Source organism: Tetranychus urticae, chromosome 1 (genome assembly GCF_039701765.1).
Source record: "Tetranychus urticae isolate SD_2017Ah chromosome 1, NJAU_TeUrti_SD_1.0, whole genome shotgun sequence".
Classification (NCBI taxonomy): Eukaryota; Metazoa; Arthropoda; class Arachnida; order Trombidiformes; family Tetranychidae; genus Tetranychus; species Tetranychus urticae.
In genome coordinates, this window is record NC_142958.1 from 30,408,307 (window position 1) to 30,422,368 (window position 14,062).

Here is a 14,062-nt window from a genome sequence, read left to right on the forward strand (position 1 = left end):
TTTGTTTGTAAATTTGATTGTTTCGTTCCTGGTTAACTTTCCTTCATACAATTTTTAGCTTAATTTCGGGTCTTTAGTTAGAAAATGAAGTTTGGTTTGATTTACTGGAAAAAAATTGAGCAGTCAGTCCACCAAAATCAGATTGTTTAATGAGTATTCATAATTCGCCAAGGTACATTCAACCATTAATCATCGGAGATTACAACGACAGACCCTGCTGATTTGATTGGTTTGAATCATTTTTCAACTTTTCTTTAGTTCATTTGTTTTATTCATTGTTTTCATATGTCAAATAAACTTGTAGTTCGTAAAACGACTTCACTAAGCTTTATTGTATTTTCAATAGTTGCAAAATTAGTCAATAACCAAATTACGTTATTAAATCACTTGCTGCATCTTGTATTAAGAATCCTAATTTAGGATACAAAATCTGTATCTTATTTACTGTAACTAGAGCACCATCTATTGTATTATTAATATATGAACAACCTCTCTCTATCTCTTCTTACCACAAAACTTGCAGTGATGCAGTCTTAAAATTATTTGTTTAGAGGTTATTTTGTAATTTATAACGAAATAATTTTCACTAAAATTTATTGAATTTAACATTATGTTAAGAATGGCGCAAAATGTACAGATTTGGGATTTATGTTTATTAGTCCGAAAAATAGTAGAAAAAGCACATGAGACAATTAAACAAATGATTTGCAAACATTATTTAAAAGTCTGATTTGATTTCTTGAATAATTCATCCGGGTTATGATTGCTGTTCAGTATTATAAATATGATGGTAGTTACAATTGTATTGTATATTTTAATCGATGGAATGGTTTTTCTTTGGCGAGCTGTCAAGGTTTGAAAGAAAGGAGAAAAAATTCAGACACCCCAAAATAATAATGATATGTATTCAAAACGAATCAGTTTTCTTATCACCTTCTTAACTCAAGGACGACATTTTTCATGATAACAGTCCGCAGTACGGAAATCTCGCCAGGTTGGTGGGGATGCATCCAATAATCGATGATTACATTTTCGACATGGCTTGGTAAAAAGGGTATTATAATTCACGAACCAATTCTGGGATGAAATAAAATGTGAAAAAATATAAATACGATTGTTGAATACAAGAGAAGTAAAAAATTAAATTGCCTTACCAGCCAAGATCGAACAGCAAGATCAACATGAACGGGTGTAGCAAAATTCAATGTGGCTGAGTTACAATGATCACTAATTTTCCTAAAAACTTCATATCTAGAATCTGACCAAATATCAACTGTACCATCAGCCGTTTTGAATTCTTCATTTATTCCTTTAACTATGACCCATTCAATCAGGAGACCATGTAAAAGTAAACAACCTTTAAGAATACGATCTAATGTTATAAATACAACTGTCGGTGCACCAAAAGGCCTACTGATTTCGAGGGTAACATTTGGGTGAATTCGAGATAAATTGTTGAAAAAGGCATCAATTTGACTAGAAGGTGTATTTATCGTAGCAAATGATGATCTTCGTCCGATCCCACCAGGTATAAGTATTCGTTGAAGAGGGTCTAGGGCTAGAAAAGAATAGAAAGTAAAAAAATATAACAAAATTTGATTTCATGCATGTACGTTGAGCATTTAACTTGACTTAATTTACTTACCAATTGTACTTCTTCGACAAATATTTTGGTTCAGAATATGCGAGGCTTGAGTCACATAATCGTGCATTCGATCACACCAACGGTAACAGGAAACTACGGATTTATAAACACCATTCCTTTCAAGAGCTGGGTCTTGTGCCAAAAGGCTCAACTGAACACTTACTTGAGCAGTTGGATGTGACAGAAGATCACATGATTTTTCTAATACGAGTATTTTATTTGTGATGCCTTCAACAATTCCTTGAACATCAGCTAGAAATTGTTTCTCAGCTTCTTCTGTTGGTTCATTGTCACTTGTTTTTGGTTGACCAGAGTATGGATCGATTACCGGTCCGCCAACACCTTCTGTTAAACATTTAAACAAATCACTGACACCATTCCTTAGACTTGCGATTGTCCTAAGACCTTCAGTAACAGCATCTAAATTGATCATTTCAGCCATTATGTTAACAAACACTAGATAAATAATTAAAAAATAAGAAAAGTAAAATGGTTGGATTGGACGCCAAAACTCATCAGCTGTTTGACAGATACCAATATCGAGTAATAACCTATTCACAAGTATCGGATCCCATTTCACAGTTCGACTGAAAATTTTCAAAATTTATAATTTGTTAAACTTTGTTATTTTATTAAAATTTTAATTCTAATTGTGCAAATAGTTTAGATAAACTCCGCTGATTTCTCATAAAATATAGTTGTTACGATTGGATCACGTAATTATTCTCAATCATTTATTGACTTATTAGTTTATTATATATTTTATTGTTACAATAGTGTATTTCATCTTTATCCACAAAAATATCATTTCTTCATTACATGTTTCCACCATTAACACAAATAATCTGATCATCATCTTAATTTATTGATTCTTGTTTTCAACCTATATTTTTATTTTCAATTGAAAATATCTTTAAAATAAGTAGGTGTATTAGAAGCTACAAACAATTAACTTGTTCCAAGTTTGATCAACGTTACAAAATAATTGTATAACAAGGAATGGTTACCAAACAACAATTATATTAATTTAAAACGTTAACATTATGTTTAAATCATGCAGTATAAGTTGTTGATGCAACTGATCCTCCACGTCCAGTCCAATTTGTGTGAATGTACTCGCCAGGCTTGGACAACAATTCATAAGTGTGAGCGCCAAAGTAGTCTCTTTGAGCCTAAATAGAAATCAGTAAATATAAGTAAATGAGTGAACTAGAAATGAATCAAAAGACAATAATGGGTAACACATTTCATGGCAAAAAGAAATTTTCAATTACCTGAATTAAATTTGCAGGCAACTTTTCTGATCTGTAACCATCATAAAAGGCCAGGGCAGTGCTAAAGGCAGGAGTTGGAATACCAAGAAGAACGGACTGCGATACAACATATCTCCATGATTGTTGACAAGTATGAATAGCATCACGGAAAAATGGATCCATCAAAAGATTCGTTAAAGTTGGATCTTTATCGAAAGCTGATTTAATGTTACCAAGGAAAACACTACGAATAATACAGCCACCTCTCCACATGAGAGCGATTGCGCCATAATTAAGTTTCCATTTCAATTCACGAGCTGCTTCACGTAGAAGCATGAATCCTTGAGTATATGAGATTATCTTTGATGCATAAAGAGCCTAATACATGTCATTAAAAAAGAGAGGATAAGAGAATATCTATGATTAGCTTATTCAAATGATAAAGGGATGAAAATTTTCTGTTCACACAAAGATTTAATCCTAAATGCATGAAAAAAAGACTTTATCTTTCACTTACCTTTCGTATATGCTCAATGAACTCTTTTTTATCTCCTTTATATGATGTTTCTGAAGGTCCTTTCAGTACTTTACTAGCTTTTACTCTTTCGTCTTTTAATGATGAAAGACACCGAGCAAACACTGATTCTCCAATAAGAGTAACCGGCATACCATACTCTAAAGCTGAGATTGCAGTCCATTTACCAGTTCCTTTTTGTCCAGCAGAGTCACGAATTTTATTTACTAAAGGTGAACCATCGGAGTCTTTGTATTTCATAATATCAGCAGTGATTTCAATCAAAAACGAATCAAGTTCACCCTTGTTCCATTCATCGAAAACTTTGCCCATCTCATCACAACTCAATCCTAGACCGTCTTTCATGACATGGTAGGCTTCACAGATAAGCTGCATGTCTCCGTACTCAATACCATTGTGAACCATTTTAACAAAATGTCCAGCGCCATCGTCACCAACCCAATCACAACAAGGATCATCTCCAACTTTTGCAGAGATACTTTGAAATATGTCTTTAACATGTGGCCTTGATAAAGTATTAAAAGAAATAAAATAGATGATTAGAATGAAAAAAAATTGGATTCCGAGCTGTAATTTAATATAAGCAGTATATTTACCAAGCATCAGCGTGTCCTCCAGGCATAAGAGATGGTCCATAACGAGCACCTTCTTCACCACCAGAAACACCGGTTCCAATGAAAAGTAACCCTTTGGATTTAAGTTCGTTGCACCTACGCTGAGTATCCTGATACTCTGAGTTTCCTCCATCAATGATGATATCACCTTTCTCCAGGAAAGGAAGTAACTGCTTGATAAAATCGTCTACAGCGGATCCAGCTATGAAATGGGCAGAAATGAAATAAGTTAAATAATTGCAAATGTAAAATGTAAGGTCAGATATGAAATTAATCGATTGAAATCAAGGTCAGGCTAAAAGATAAAATTGAACATCAATTTAGTATAGCTTAATTATATTTTTAGAATTAGCTTCTTCTTCTGACCTCCACTCTCATTATCGTCATCATCTTTCTAGAATGGGCAAACCACTTTTTCTTAATGTAGGTTCACCAAACTCTCAACCCTAACACAAACCTAAAATTGACCTGATATCTACAATAATCAGCATCTCATTTTTTTTCATTAACTTTACCAATCAATATAACCAACAATCAAACAAACCAACCTTTAACTAGAAGCATAATTCTCCTGGGTTTCTTTAACTTAGAAACCATGTCTTCAAGTGATTTAGCTCCAATTATTTGAGTTCCTTTAGCTTCGTTCTCCAGAAACCGGGTTACCTTTTCAACGGTACGATTATAAACACATACCTAAAAGAAAAATGAAGATGCGTTTAAATAATTAGATTAATTTACTTTGAATAAGACCTAAGATTAAAACAAAACTTAAACCAGTCCATTAAACTAAAAAAATAATCAACAAACTCACCTTAAAACCATGATCATTCATATTGAGAACAAGGTTTTGGCCCATAACAGCCAATCCAATGAGAGCGATATCAGCTCTGTGGGTGAAATCGCCATGATGTTTAGCAAATTCGTTAAAACCAATGTCCAGTCATAGGTAAATAACAGGAAAAAATAATCCAGAATTCCAGAAAATACAGAGAGAATAGACGAAGAGGAAGAAACGAGAAAAATCTCAGTCAGTTGGTAAACATAATCACTAGGTTTAAAATAGCTGGTAGTCAAGTGAACTTACTTTTCAGACATATTTTCCGGTTAATTTTAACAACAGAAATTCAAATGTATAAAAGGGTTACACAGAAAAGGGTGAAATAAAATTACGATTTGGTTAATTTAATAAATGAATAAAAAAATATTAAGAACAGTTAGAGTTGACAAATGCTGAGTAGTGTTGTGTGAATGTAAAAAGCGAGGAAAGAACTGTTCGCCGTTGACAAGATTGACAATGAATAAATATTTTGTTGGTGTCTGATAAATTGTTCAACTGGTGTTTAAAAAAATAACCTTCAATCAAACATCTAATCCAGTTGCAGGTTCAATTATTAATTCAACAATCAAGACACAACAAGAGGAACATTTTCAAATTAAATCTCCCTCTTTCCTCGATTCTCCCCTTTCACTATAAACTCCTAACCAATAAACAACAATCCAGTAATAAAATTGCTTTCCCTTTACCGTTACCAAGCCACCCAAAGTCCTACCCACTCTGGTGATTTTCAAACTCCCTCCTTACTGACCTTGAATCCAAAACATATGACAAGAGGATGACAAGTTGACTTTCTTTCTTTCATCCCTTTCTTTTACCTAATTACCTACTCTTCATAATCATCATTATCATCACCTAAAATGTCAATATCAACATTATTTTTATCATCTTATGTTCAACAATCGGTAAACCGTAAGTACACATTATAACATTTTATCCTTTTCCCTCTCTTTTGCCCTTTCTCTTTATGCTTATCACAATGTACTGATTTTTACATTACAAATTACTCATTACAATTTAGGTATTTAACTTGTTTGTTTTACTCTTCTGAATAGGTTAAAGTCAGGTTACCTGTTAATGGAAGGAACAAAATCTAAAGGTTTGGGGTTATGTCAACCCTGGTAAACAATCGGCTGATTGTTGCGAAGCTTTGATAGGATAAAGGCAACCATTACTATCACCAAAAAAACACTTTTTGCTCGGTCAAACGGATATTTCTTGGTTCTATTGTTAATGATTGATCGTTGGTGTTGTTGTTTTTTGAAATACATTTCGACCTTTAACTTATGGTAAGAATAAGCTTTGTTTTTCAAAGTGTATTGAATAAATTCAACCATTCAAATCGCATAATGCTACAGGAAAAGACTGATTTTTCTCCCAATAGACAAACTTTTAAGAATATAATCTACATTTTTTTATTGTTAGCTGGTGATTGTTATTCATGACCTTTGATGTCAATAACCATAAATTTTGACAACAATCAACATAATAACCTGATTTCTGTTCGACTCATTCCATTTTTTTTATCTTACCTTTTCAGATAGCTGGTAATTGGTCACATAATTGGTAATCGATCCAGGAAATTTATAAATAGCCAAAAAGATTGAACGGAGATTGACGTCTGCAATCATCATGTACATCGTCATCGCCATTTTCCTTTAACGACCAAAGGAGTTCCCTGTTAAATCAGGAAAAAAAATTGCAAGCAGGAAAAGACAATTAAAACAGATTTTATTGAATCAAAGTCTGTTTCGATATTTATTAGCTCATCGATCCATGGAGACCAAAAGCAGGCACGCTCAAATTCAGCAAAACCAACATCATTGACGCTTTTTTCACCGTTCTAGCCAACCTGATCAAATAATTTACCAACATAACTTGGATTATGTAAAAATTTTCTTGTGCTATTCAAGATATCGTCTTGATTGAACTAAATTCACCAATGCGCTGCTCTTGAAGGCTAATCGTAGACAACTCAACTATAAAAGGCTATCAGATGGTTTAATATGGCAAGAATGCTTCAATATTGCAGAATCGGTTGATTTCAGCTAAACTCGTTAATGGACTTGACGTATATTCAACCAGTTGATCATATTAGGTTAAATTAGATTTACCAAGAGCAAAAAACCATTAGATGATTACTCTTGAGCATTTTTCAGAGACAAATAATTTCTCTCTCTTCCATTGGTTATTCAAGATGACATTTTTATTAAAACATTAATAAAAATACGTCTAATACAAGCAATACTAACTCAATAAGGTTCATCAATAAATTGATTATTAATGTTGTAAATATTACAAGGATTGGTTGATTAGCTAATAAGGAAATTTCCATTTGGAAACTGGAAAAACTAATAATAATTGAAACTATTATCAAGCCAAAGCTGATGCCTGAATTTACAAAAAAACTCAACTGGATATTGATTTTTTCACAAATTTTATGGATCATCACACATTCAACTGATCATAAATTGTTCTACGTTATTGATCGAAATTGACCTGAAAAAAATTACAGTCTGCTGTTGGTCACATGGATTTGATTGAAATGGATTGATAAATTAACAAACATCCTTATCCGTCAATCCTACTGAATTTACGCCAAAGGAGAATCAAAATTGAACCATAAATAGGAAATGGATATTTCCTTTACCTTAACTTTCCTGATTAATTAAAGAACTAGATCATTTCATTGAATATTTGATACAAAATTATGAACAGCTTGGACTTGAAAACCAGAAAAACAAAGCAACAATCATAACATCAATTGGCCTGAACAATCAAGGAAAAGCAAAGAATCAACATTTCAACCTGAAACAATATTTTTTATTATCTTTGAGTCCAATGATTAATTATTGTAAAGCTTTCAAATGATCAACCAAATAATCATTAGATTTCAACGGATGTTTAAATTGATATTGCCTGTTAATCATAATGTTGGAGGATGTTTGAGGTCATTTTAACCCTCACTTGTACCGGATTCATTGATGGGAAGTTTCAAATCAACTTTCACTGTTTAGATCGTTAGATTATTTTCAACCCTTCATCGATGGATCTATTTTAATTATCAATGCGTAAATTCATCAAAATTATGATTGAAAACAAGATTTAGATGATAGCAAAAAATATCAGTGAACCAGTAAATCTGTTTGGTGTAAAGGTTTCAATATTGAAAATAAGAACCACTTTTTCAATGAATTTTTATTAAAATTTCCACTTTTCTTGAAATTTATTGTTTAATTTGATTACGAATCAGCACTGACACCATTTAGCTTTTGAGTAAAGCTGCCAATAATTATCGTAATTGCAATAATAATGATGAAAGTTACTTGAAATAGCTTCAACTTTTTGTTGTAACTCAACTTCGACCTTTCACCATTATTAAACACTTTGATTTGTTGATTACACTAATACCTTATTGTTATCAACAAACATTAACATTGACATGTATACTTAACAAGTACAATTTAATAAGCACCAAGTGTTACAATCATTACCTTCAACTCAGCTGTCAAGTTCAATTGTAACAATTATCTCATTTGTTTGCACCAATCAACATAATAATATTCAATTAAAATGCATCAATAGACTGTCAATAAATCACTTAAATTTAAATTATCACACATGTCTTTAAAAAAATCAACATTGAACCCAAAAAAACCAGAAAAGCAAATAACAAATCTTAAAGCAAAGCCAAAATAAAGCAAAGCCAAAACCAGAGAGACTTGAACCAGAGCTTTAACCGATTAAATTGCTGTGGAAGATTTGATTGTTAACTAATCAAGACTTTAATCAATAGCCAAATGCGGCTGAAAAATGAGATTTTACTTATTTCGTTCATTCATCATCATCTATTTAGGTTACTGGGTCAATATCAACTCTAACCCTGGATGCATTTTACCTTTAACACTTCCCAATTGCCATTACAATGATTATTGTTATGTTAATTGAACCTGTGAATTTAACTTATGATAACACCTACACTTTAATCTCACCGGATTCAACTATAACCTAATAGCTTCTCTGGCATACCTTAGCGTTAGTCAATTAAATCATTGGATGGACCATTAAAATTGGTGTTGACAAACAATTGAAATCGGTTTTAATGTCAATACCGTTAAAATATGGTTCAAGGTTGGATTAACTTGAATCTCTGGGTTTCTGTTTAAGCTTAACTTGAAGCTTTTTTGTTTTCTGGTGATGATTTCAAGGTAATGCTGGTTAATTGTATACAATATTCAGTTAATCTGCATTCATTTACACAACCTGTTCACGGAAGCAATGAGTTACTTAATATAGCTCGACTGGTTGATTAACATTAGCCGGTGTTAATAAATACAGACCCATATTTATATCCACACTGACAATGTGTTGTACACTAGTTTCACGGATAAGTTAATTTTTGATCAGCGCCCTCTACAATAAGTAGTAAGATGCTTAACTATACCATTGGTAGTATAGTAGACGGCGCTGATCAAAAATTAACTTATCCGTGAAACTAGTGTATTTGTATTGATAAATGGTTAAACCCATTGACATTGAATCTCTTTTTTGTTCAGCCATAATTTTGATTTTCCTTTTTCTTCTTACTATTCAGTTTAACCTTTTTAAATTACAATTTAATCAGGTATTAATAATAAATAATGGTTGATAATATAAATATAAAATGGTAAACATAATAACAATGATATTCATGATTGTAAAGCAAAAAAATGTCTTACCAAAGGAGAGAGAGTCTTGAAAATGGTTCAGAGTTGAATAAGATATTGGTTTTGGAAAGGTAAAAATCGGTAAGGCCTTCTTCATCTTCATGCGCTCATCATTTTCATCGATCCAATGTGTATGTGTTTTATATCTATTTGTCCTTTACTCTGTCTATTTCATGATCATCATCCATGATCATAATAATAATCATCTTCTTGTTCATCTGTTAGCCAACCAAGAGTTACCATAACAACAATAATCGACTGACTCCCTCTGCTGTATTTTTTCAACTCCATGGGATCTGGTAAAAGCCTTGTGAGTTGTTTCACTGAACAATCACAATTCAGTTAACTGTTTATTGAACATCTTTACCGTTTTATCTCATCGTTACACAATAGATAGTATATGTATATGTGTATATTTAAAGTAGTAGTAGCAAAAGAAATATCATCAACATCATCATCGACAACAACAGCAAAAGCTGGAAGCGTAAATTATATGCAACTGTTCAAACATGATTTCTGGTTTCAAATTGTAAGATATTTTGACAACAATTGGGAATGATGATCATTTGTGAATCTTTATTGTCCTCACCATTGTCATTATCATCATCTTTTTTTGCACCGGTCAACAGTCAATTGGAATCCTTTCTCTATTGCCTAGCATTGGGTTCAACAAAAGTTGAAACAACGCCATTTATATCGAAAGCGCCAATAACCAGATTATCAAGCCATTTGTTAGAGATTTCAATTTTATTTTCTTCAACTCTAATTTTGTATTGTTCATTGTTAAATCAGTCAACTTGCAGAGATCAAATTCAACTATAAAAAAAACCAGATTCTAATGTTACCTTTAATTATTTCAAAAATCTGGTTTTCTCTGTTTTGTTAACATTATCGTCTGACTATCAAACGGATTATAACCCTTCATGTTATTGTTTTGTTTTGCTTTATTTTTGTGCCTTTAACCATCTTTAATCAATGATTGCAAATTTTTGCATTTGAGCTTTCATGTTCAATTAACTGTCACTTAGATTCAGTAAGTTATTATTCATTGATCAACCCATTATCATCATTATTCAAAAGATATATCTTATACGTGTGTTCAATATTTCAAATTTTTGCCTAACATCTTTTCACCTCTTCTTTTGTTGAGTGGAAAACACTTAAATGCATTATTTTTTCTCCATTTTTTGGTGATTGGTATTGATAATTATGCGAATACACATGTTAATTATGATGATCTAATGTTACAATGACGTGTATAGTGTGTCAATAATCGATTTTAATATCATTTTATTATTCCTTTTTTTTATTTCTTACCATTTTATTAGCAGTGTCTGTATTTGGTTTGCTGTTCTGTTCAGTTCTTTTCTTTGTTTTTTTCTCACTTACACTCATGTGGTTCATTAGTTATCGCTGATAATTGCTTGCTGATGTCATCATCATCACCATCAACATCACCATCATTATCATCATTAACATTCCCATCTTTATCTTACCATCATCATCATTTATCATCCTCATGTTTAGTAATGTTGAAGGGAAGAAGAGAAAGTTAAATCAAACCATTTGTTTTATTTTTTTTTCTTCTCTTCCTAAGTAAATAACGGATTTCACATCAATCAACTTTACCTGATGCAAGTGAAAAACAGTCAACATTAATGGAGTCAAGTTAACTGGCCTGTTATCATTACAACACAGGATCAACAAAACATTTGTGTTTCAGTGTAATCACCTTACGGAATTATATTATAATTAGGAATCACACTATATACAGAGTTACATTTGAAGAGTTACGTTTTTGTTAAATTGTGTCCTTTCAAAGAAGAGCCAAACAAACTAAACTGTTAACATGTTGGAACCATCATCATCCGAGGATGAAAACGACGAGTTGGGCCATGAAGATTCAGACAATTTATCAAACTCAACCCGAGATGGTTCCTATCCTGGAGGAAGCTCAAGCCTCGGTGGATCCATTGGATCTACAGGATTATATGTTAGTGGCGGTGGTGGAGCAGGTGGACCTCGATCGGTGTCACCAGCAATATCTGGAATGATAATATCTGATTCAGGAAATTCAACACTTCGCTCAGTCTCCAATGATCGTCTCAATGTTACCGGGTCTCGAGGATCAGGGTCACTGTTGTCCCGATCCGTGTCTCCTTCACCATCACCCTCATCAACCTTGTCCATCGGAACAACTGCCTCTATATCTGCAGGCCAAGCAACAACTGGATCCAATGTTCTTGGTACATCTGGACCTGCAACGACTGGAATGGGTTCATGTTCAGGCTCCGTTTCAGGCCATAGTCTAACCAATAGAGATGGAGCCGGTAGTGCCAGTGGTGGATCTGATGCCAATTCACTGGTTGGTAGTCGAATCGATGAAAATGATCGCGCTGAAAAGGAAGAGCAAGATCGTAAAGTGCGCCTTCAACTGTATGTCCTGGTTACTCGATGCATATCTTATCCATTTAACGCTAAACAACCCACCGACATGTCTAGACGCCATTTAAAGGTGAACAAATCTCAATTGGAACAAATTATCAACCGATTCACCAGTTTTCTCAAAGGTGATACAAGTTTACCCTGTGATGAAGCCTTTGTCCAGGCAGTCCAGGGTTACTATGAACGTTTTTTACGATCTGACCGAGCATTACTGATGGTCACCTCTGGAGCATCGAGTTTACACGATTTCCGATCCATATTCAAGTCATCAATTGAAAAGCGAGTCAAAAGTCTACCCGAGATTGATGGTCTTTCCAAGGAAACGGTTCTCAACTCGTGGATGTCCAAATTTGAGGTTCTCATTAGAGGCGATGAAGACACCAAAAAGCCAGCTCCAAGTCGATCCCAAGTAGCCGCTCAACAACAAGGTCTTGCCTCTGAATTGATATTAACCAAAGAACAGTTGTACGACATGTTTCAACATGTTTTAAATATTAAAAAATTTGAACATCAATTGCTCTACAATGCTCTTCAGGTAAGCTCTTGTAACCTCTTCCAATTAGTAAATTGCTTTCAAACAATTACTTGCAATACTTATCATGCTTTCTTCCTGTGACCCTTCAATTAATGTTACTAACAATAACTTGTTTCAACTCTCAACCTTTTACCGAAACCTTGTCAGGTAAAAGTGCAAGCAAAAAGCAAAAATACAGTCTAATGATTATGATAATAATAGTGATTGCAATGTTTGTCCTTTATTGGCAGTTGTATTATTTTAGTGTTGAATAGTATCTTCAATATCTTTAATATAATATTTAGTCACTCTCAGCAAAAATATAATTATATGATGAACAAACTAATTCAATGGTAACAATAGCAGTTGATTCACCATTCAAGTTTCACAATTTATTATTATTGATTTTCAATCCGTTAAAGGTTTCCATTGTCAATGTAACCAGTTAATTTTATTGATTTTTGTCTTTCCCTCGTAAAAACAAGAGTTAATACAATTTAGCCAATTTCAAGTCCAACACGTACAATTTACTTTGTAATATAATGAACCAAAATGAATATTTTGTTTCCAACATTTAATTAAATCAAAACAAACCCAGAAAATGTAATCAACAAAAACTGTCACTTTTGCCTTCCAAATGTTGAGTTTACCATCAGTTTCATAATTTGAATTCACTGGTTAACTCAGCCATTGACAGCAATATAATAGGAATAATAGGAATACCGAAAGTTCAGCAATTTATCCAATTGTTGTTCACCAATTAGCAAAAGGTTGATTTTTTGTCTCTTCACAATCACAGTTATTGCTGAGAAAAAAGTGGTTCAACAAAATAATCAATATCAATCAATAAATACCAAGTTTCATTTGAAATACTAACTTCTCATCTTCATCATGTCATCCCATTCACCTTATTCCCACTCACCGTTATTTAATTTAATAACTTGCAATCGATTATTACAATTATCATTACTTATGCATCTTCAATCAAATCACAAGTAAGGATAAAAAAAGCCATTTGTTTGGACCATTTGAAGTCAATCTTATTTTGTCAAACAACAAATGGTGAAATTACTTGAAGCTAATCAATCATTGTCATTAGTGATCATGAAACTGTAATTTACTAATTATATGATTAAGTAGCTCTCGATGTCATTTCATGTTATCAATCGTAATAAAAGAGTTGGGAAGGAATCGATTCTTTTCATGAGTTTTCTTGAACTTCCCTTTGCATCCATTTTTGGGTTAACCTTTTGACTTTTCAATTTGCCTTTTGTTTCACCTTTATATTAAATCTTTAAATGATGAAAATTGATTGACCAATTTATTCAGATCAGTTAACCTTAATCATTTCAGATGATAAGTCTCCATGAAAATCAATTGTCCATCGTTAACATTTTGTAATATATATCTGCATAACTGCATAACTAATAATTTATATGATTCCGTAATGTAAAGCAAACATTGCCTTTTGTGCATCAATCATTTTGTACACTCACCATAAACATGTGTCCAAAA

General features: G+C 32.6%; 3 protein-coding genes and 1 long non-coding RNA gene across 19 annotated transcripts in view; 2 read left to right on the top strand and 2 right to left on the bottom strand.

Annotated features, from left to right (window-relative positions):
• Positions 1 to 632: 632 nt before the first annotated feature.
• On the bottom strand, positions 633 to 2,152 carry MED27 (mediator complex subunit 27). Its single transcript, XM_015928538.3, has 4 exons — positions 1,646 to 2,152; positions 1,155 to 1,558; positions 934 to 1,077; positions 633 to 845 (listed from the first exon to the last, which is right to left on the bottom strand). The coding sequence occupies exons 1-3, from the start codon at positions 2,085 to 2,087 to the stop codon at positions 943 to 945; spliced, it is 981 nt and encodes a 326-aa protein (XP_015784024.1). The 5' UTR covers positions 2,088 to 2,152; the 3' UTR covers positions 633 to 845; positions 934 to 942.
• Positions 2,153 to 2,362: 210 nt separating this feature from the next.
• On the bottom strand, positions 2,363 to 5,333 carry Pgd (phosphogluconate dehydrogenase). The gene is made up of 7 exons (XM_015928537.3): positions 5,132 to 5,333; positions 4,859 to 4,934; positions 4,596 to 4,740; positions 4,030 to 4,249; positions 3,416 to 3,938; positions 2,920 to 3,276; positions 2,363 to 2,817 (listed from the first exon to the last, which is right to left on the bottom strand). Exons 1-7 carry the CDS (start codon positions 5,140 to 5,142, stop codon positions 2,698 to 2,700), a joined length of 1,452 nt encoding a protein of 483 aa, XP_015784023.1. The 5' UTR covers positions 5,143 to 5,333; the 3' UTR covers positions 2,363 to 2,697.
• Positions 5,334 to 5,469: 136 nt separating this feature from the next.
• Positions 5,470 to 8,107, top strand: LOC107361686 (uncharacterized). Its single transcript, XR_001568549.3, has 3 exons — positions 5,470 to 5,794; positions 5,938 to 6,171; positions 6,423 to 8,107. It is a non-coding gene; the product is annotated as an uncharacterized LOC107361686 (long non-coding RNA).
• A 1,773-nt stretch (positions 8,108 to 9,880) lies between these two features.
• Cadps (calcium-dependent secretion activator 1) overlaps positions 9,881 to 14,062 on the top strand; it is a 31,094-nt gene continuing 26,912 nt past the window's right edge. For 7 of the 16 annotated variants that reach the window (XM_089268904.1, XM_089268920.1, XM_089268915.1 and 4 more), the window contains exons 1-2: positions 9,893 to 10,621; positions 10,917 to 12,568. In XM_089268904.1, coding sequence (XP_089125030.1) covers positions 11,438 to 12,568 — 1,131 coding nt within the window. In that variant the 5' untranslated portion in view covers positions 9,893 to 10,621; positions 10,917 to 11,437. Of the gene's footprint in view, positions 10,622 to 10,916; positions 12,569 to 14,062 lie in introns of all 16 variants that reach the window. The other 9 variants (XM_089268936.1, XM_089268934.1, XM_089268892.1 and 6 more) reach the window with 6 other exon arrangements.

Bases quoted from the DNA above. Each gene is read 5' to 3' on its own strand.
- Pgd (XM_015928537.3), bottom strand. The intron at 4,741-4,858 runs GTGAGTTTGTTG...TTTTTCTTTTAG, and splicing joins TGAATGATCATGGTTTTAAG to GTATGTGTTTATAATCGTAC. The intron at 4,250-4,595 runs GTTGGTTTGTTT...CCCATTTCATAG, and splicing joins AATTATGCTTCTAGTTAAAG to CTGGATCCGCTGTAGACGAT.
- MED27 (XM_015928538.3), bottom strand. From the start codon at position 2,087: ATGGCTGAAATGATCAATTTAGATGCTGTTACTGAAGGTCTTAGGACA. The intron at 1,559-1,645 runs GTAAGTAAATTA...ATTCTTTTCTAG, and splicing joins TTGTCGAAGAAGTACAATTG to CCCTAGACCCTCTTCAACGA. The intron at 1,078-1,154 runs GTAAGGCAATTT...ATTTCATCCCAG, and splicing joins TTGCTGTTCGATCTTGGCTG to AATTGGTTCGTGAATTATAA.